Source organism: Neomonachus schauinslandi, chromosome 5 (genome assembly GCF_002201575.2).
Source record: "Neomonachus schauinslandi chromosome 5, ASM220157v2, whole genome shotgun sequence".
NCBI lineage: Eukaryota > Metazoa > Chordata > Mammalia > Carnivora > Phocidae > Neomonachus > Neomonachus schauinslandi.
Genome location: NC_058407.1, coordinates 98285274 through 98291273, shown reverse-complemented (window position 1 = coordinate 98291273; position 6000 = coordinate 98285274). Strand labels below are relative to the sequence as shown.

Below are 6000 nucleotides of genomic sequence, written 5' to 3'. Positions count from 1 at the left end.
TTTGTATACTCTGGGGTTTTGTTTAAGGTTCTTCTATTACTGCAAGAGCCACAGCTGTGTTTCATGGCCCACCCCAGCGCCAGCTTCATCATGCACTCATACCTCATGGCAAAGGTGGGCGTTCCTCAGTCAGTGGGATTGTGGCCACTGTGTTTGGAGCAACAGGATTCCTGGGCCGATATGTTGTCAACCATCTTGGTAAGTAGTTCTTTAAGTTCCGTATGCCCCAGTGCCATTTATTAGGGTTGCCTAATGAGAAGCCATGAACCATGTTTCTTTCAATTTAACAGTGTTACAGATTACTCTTATCTTGGGTTTATGTAATTCTGATCTGCTGTTCATTAGGAAGCATTATCAAGCATTATCATGCTTTCTGTATAGGTTGTAGAAACAGGAATGTGGTCTCTGAAAAGTTACAGCATCTCTCGCACAGCAAAGTATGCTTTTTGTTAAACATGGTATCCATTCATTTATCATACTAGAAGTTAAATATTTACCAAATCATTCATTGTCCTATAAAGTAAATATCCATATTATGTTAATGTCGATCCTTGTTTCAATCCATTCTTTTTTAGGACGTATGGGGTCACAGGTGATCGTACCCTATCGGTGTGATCCATATGACACCATGCACCTTCGTCCCATGGGTGACCTGGGCCAGATTATCTTTCTGGTAAGAGCCTGTGTGACTGATTATTGGAGTTGACAGATGTAAATTACTGAGGACATTTTTAGGAGAGAGAGACAGTGTAATAAAGCAACAGTTTCATCCCAGAGTGAACCAAGGGCATCCTTCATTCACCCCCTTCTTTTAAACTCTTGCCCAGCAGTTGACACACATTTTCTATAAAGGGCCAGATAGTAAATATTTTAGCTTTTGTGGGTCACAGGGTCTTTTCATGATTACTCATTTCTGCCCTTCTAGCCTGAAAGCAGCTATAGATAATATATAAATGAATGGAAGTGGCTGTGTTCTAATAAAACTTTATTTACAGGGGCGCCTGGGTGGCTCAGATGGTTGGGCGTCTGCCTTTGGTTCAGGTCATGATCCGAGGGTCCTGGGATCAAGCCCCACATCGGGCTCCTGGCTCAGTGGAGAGCCTGCTTCTCCCTCTCCCTCTGCCTCTCCCCCTGCTCATGCTCTCTCTCTCTCTCTCTGTATCTCTGTGTCTTAAATGAATAAATAAAAAAATCCTTAATAAAAATGTTAAAAAAAAGACTTTATTTACAAAGTTAGACTACAGGCTAGATTTGCCTTTGGGATATGGTTTGCTGACCCCTGCTGTAGGCCCGTGCCATCTAGTATGGTAGCCACCAGCCACGTGTGGTCATGGAACATTTGAAATGTGGCTAATCTTAATTAAGAGATGCTGTACATATAAAATACACACCAGATTTCAAAGACTTAGTACAAAGAAAGTGATATATATCATTAATAATTTTTTACACCTATTACATATTGAAATAATATTTTGGATATATTCGGTTAAATAAAATATATTATTAAAATGAATTTCACCTGTGTCTTTTTACTCTTTTAAATGTGACTGGTGGAAAATTTAGAATTGCCTGTGTGCCTCATGTTATATTTCTGTTGGACAGTTCTTCTGTAAATGGTGAAAATCACAAATAGGGTGTTTTATAACTTGGTTTCCTTGGCACAGACTGAATTTAGAACAGTGCTCGTTGTGCTTCCCTATTGCTATTCTATAATCTGCAGGTTTTTCCTTTGGCCAAGAGTTGCCAATGGGGTGAGGCAGTGGGGAACCAGGGTAGGGGGGGACCCTTCAAGGGGGTGATTAAAAACGTGTGGGCCTTTTTGGTTGCCACAATGACTGGAGACCATACTGGTTTATTAGCTAGGGACCAGGGATGCTAAATATCATACAGCTCCCAGAGCAGTCCGTTTCCACAAGGAGTTACACTGTCCCCAGTGCCTACAGTTATCCTATTGAGAAACACTCTGGGCCTTGATGCTCGGTCTCCTGTTCTGGCTAAATTGTCCTGCTTTTATCATTCTGTATGAAGTTGAGCTCTTCCATGTACACACTTCCCCTTTTAAAAAATAATTTGGGGGGCGCCTGGGTGGCTCAGTCGTTAAGCGTCTGCCTTTGGCTTGGGTCATGATCCCAGGGTCCTGGTATCGAGCCCCGCATCAGGCTCCCTGCTCAGCGGGAAGCCTGCTTCTCCCTCTCCCACTCCCCCTGCTTGTGTTCCCTCTCTCGCTGTCTCTCTCTGTCAAATAAATAAAATCTTTAAGAAAATAAATAAAAACAAAAAATAATTTGGTAAACTTTCTGAAGATCTCTGATATATTCATGCAGATTATTTGTGATCTCTTTTAAATTTTTACTTATTTTTTTTAAGATTTTATTTATTTATTTGAGAGAGAGAGAGCACAAGCAGGGGGAGTGGCAGGCAGAGAGAGAGGGAGAAGCAGGCTCCCCGCAGAGCAGGGGGAGCCCGATGTGGGACCTGATCCCAGGATCCCAGGATCATGACCTGAGCCGAAGGCAGTCACTTAACCAACTGAGCCACCCAGGCGCCCAGATTTTTACTTATTTTTAATAACATTTTCATTTATTCCTTACTGAATGTTCACAAGCTAAGAATATGTTGGAAATTTCTTGTTTCTAAAGTGTTTTTCTTCTCTAAAATCTTTTTTTTTATTCTTATGTTAATCCCCTACATTACATCATTAGTTTTAGATGTAGTGTTCCATGATTCATTGTTTGTGCATAACACCCACTGCTCCATGCAGAATGTGCCCTCCTCAATACCCACCACCAGGCTAACCCATCCTCCCACCCCCCTCCCCTCTAGAACCCTCAGTTTGTTTTTCAGAGTCCATCGTCTCTCATGGTTTGTGTACCCCTCTGATTTCCCCCGCTTCATTCTTCCCCTCCTGCTACCTTCTTCTTCTTCTTTTTTTTTTCTTAACATATATTGCATTATTTGTTTCAGAGGTACAGATCTGAGATTCAACAGTCTTGCACAATTCACAGCGCTTACCAGAGCACATACCTCCCCAGTGTCTATCACCCAGTCACCCCATCCCTCCCACCCCACCCCCCACTCCAGCAACCCTCAGTTTGTTTCCTGCGATTAAGAATTCCTCATATCAGTGAGATCATATGATACATGTCTTTCTCTGTTTGACTTATTTCGCTCAACATAATACCCTCCAGTTCCATCCACGTCGTTGCAAATGGCAAGATCTCATTCCTTTTGATGGCTGCATAATATTCCATTGTATATATATACCACATCTTCTTTATCCATTCATCTGTCGATGGACATCTTGGCTCTTTCCACAGTTTGGCTATTGTGGACATTGCTGCTATAAACATCGGTGTGCACGTACCCTTTCGGATCCCTACTTTTGTATCTTTGGGGTAAATACCCAGTAGTGCAATTGCTGAATCATATGGTAGCTCTATTTTCAACTTTTTGAGGAACCTCCATACAGTTTTCCAGAGTGGCTGCACCAGCTTGCATTCCCACCAACAGTGTAGGAGGGTTCCCCTTTCTCTGCATCCCCGCCAACATCTGTCATTTCCTGACTTGTTAATTTTAGCCATTCTGACTGGTGTGAGGTGGTATCTCATTGAGGTTTTGATTTGGATTTCCCTGATGCCGTCTTCTCTAAAATCTTATTCTCAAATATCTTCTTGGTCTTACAGTTAGAGGAGCTTAGCTTTTTTCCTATTTCTTTGTGACTTGAGAATATTGGTCACTTTGTCAATCCTCAAAATTAAAGTATTTCACGAATGATGGGTGAAAACTTTGGCTTGCAGATGTGGAGTCATTGGAATTGAGATATATGATACATATTCCATTCTTTCCACAGGTATTTATAGAGTGCCTGGCATTGAGCTAAACTCTGAGCATGTCTTGATGAACAAGACCACAGGGAGCTCTCAGTGTTAATAGAGAATACAGAGACTAAACATATAACGTTTTTTTTTTTTGAGAGAGAGAGAGCAAGCGTGAAGGCGGGGAGGGGCAGAGGGAGAGAGAGAATCTTAAGCAGGCTCTGTGCCCAGCATGGAGCCTAACGTGGGGCTTGATCCCACGACCTTGAGATCATGACCTGAGCCTAAATCAAGAGTCGGACGCTTAACCAACTGAGCCACCCAGGCGCCCCAAGCATATTACTTTGAATATAATAATGTTTACAGAAGGGGAAGTATGAGAAAGATAAAACGGAAAGACTTCACTATATTGTTGTTTATCTTTGAGAAGGGTGAACCATACTGTGTGAGGTACTGATTTCCCTGCTTTAGTCTGTGGTGGAAACTGCTGTCTGAACAACCACTTGGTTTGCTAACTTGACTGTGCCCCCTGGGCCTTATCCCTGGGAATTTGGTTTCCTTTTAATTCTTTCTCTCCAAGCTTTTCTCTTGTGCCATTCCTGCAGATGTACCCCAAGCTCTTCCACTCTGAGTCTTGGAATCCACTTCTTGGTTTCTTTTTTTCCCACTCTTGCCATCTTAAAAAAAAAAAAAAAAGTCTTTTTAGCTTTTTATGTGTAGAACTGCTTTTTTTTTATAAAAGTGACCTTCGGTCACCTGAGCCGAAGGCAGCCGCTTAACCGACTGAGCCACCCAGGTGCCCCAAGAACTGTTTTTTTTTATTAGCTGTGTCACTCATTGTGCTGCAGATTGTATGTCTATTTTACTTTATCTTCATAGCAAACCCCTGAGATAGGTTGTATTTTCAAATTTTACATAGAGGTTGGAGAGATAACTTTGTACACCATTCACAAAAGGCAAATGGAGTTGTCTGACTCCCCAGCTGTCACTCTATATGTCTCTTGTACCCCCTCTCCTGCATCAGTTATAACTAGTTCCTCCTCTTGAGGGCTTCATCTTTTGCTCTGGAGTCTGGTTTCTGGAGCCCTCTCTAAATTGCACAGGTATGTTAGTGGGCCCCGCCCAGTCACTCCCCCTGCCCCATTGTTCCTTTCTCACTCACTCTCCTTTCGCTCATACATACCCCTTAGCATTTGACCCTAAGAACTTCTTACTACTTATTATTTTCCTTCGAAATGTTTAAAAAATCCAATTTCATTTTAACATAGAAAATGCTGTATCTTTGAGGTCATTTAATCCCTGGTCTCCATTTTGGACAAGAATCGTCAACCTGACTGTAGGCCTGAATCACTCAGACATGTAGTTCTACACTGAAATCTGCCATTGGCTCACCCTGCACTTTTAGGCAGGTCACTCCTCCCTGTGTGTTGTTTTCAATGTCTGAAGTGACTAGATCTGAAGTGACTAGAAGAAATGACTAGATCTAGGATTATAAAGAGGAAAGCATTAAGGAGAGATAAGAAAATAGTCATGAATGCTCCCAATTTAATGGTAGCCTTTAAGAGATACTCCGCCTACCTTCAATCTGTAGCTGGTTGCTGCAAAAAGGGCAAGTCAGTTTTCCTCCCAAATGATCCTTGGCTCTTTGGCTCTATTTCAGGAAGGGAGATTTGGTAGCCAGATTCCCTTACAAACTTGCAAGGGGCAGTTGGGTGGCCAGAAATGGATGTGCCCCACTAAAAATGAATATTGTCTTTTCTAATTCTATCATTTCATTACCTGAATAAAATAGATATACTGTGATCTTTTTGTCTCCAGGAGAGTCAGAGAATCAGGAGGGAATTTGAGACCTCATGACCATTTCTCTTGTAATAAATGGAGGCTGTATGAAATGGTACCATATTATGACTACAACAGATGGCCTATTTTGAAACTTGCCCTTATGTTTGCATCTGACTGGCTGTTGTTCTTATAGGAATGGGACGGTAGGAACAAAGATTCTATCCGAAGAGCAGTGAAGCACAGCAATGTGGTCATTAATCTTGTTGGGCGAGAATGGGAAACCAAGTAAGTCTTTGGCTCTTGTTTTTTCTTTGCATATGCTATCTTAAGGTTCAGTAGACATTCACTAGGTACCTTCCAATGTCAGGAATTGTAGTTGTCACATTTTTAGTTAGTCCATCAT

The 6000-nt window shown here is 41.9% G+C and overlaps 1 protein-coding gene across 1 annotated transcript in view; it reads left to right on the top strand.

The window, feature by feature from the left end:
- NDUFA9 (NADH:ubiquinone oxidoreductase subunit A9) overlaps positions 1-6000 on the top strand; it is a 35809-nt gene that overhangs the window by 6604 nt on the left and 23205 nt on the right. The window contains exons 2-4 of the mRNA XM_044914954.1: positions 28-198; positions 576-673; positions 5791-5882. Coding sequence (XP_044770889.1) covers positions 28-198; positions 576-673; positions 5791-5882 — 361 coding nt within the window. The remainder of the gene's footprint in view (positions 1-27; positions 199-575; positions 674-5790; positions 5883-6000) is intronic.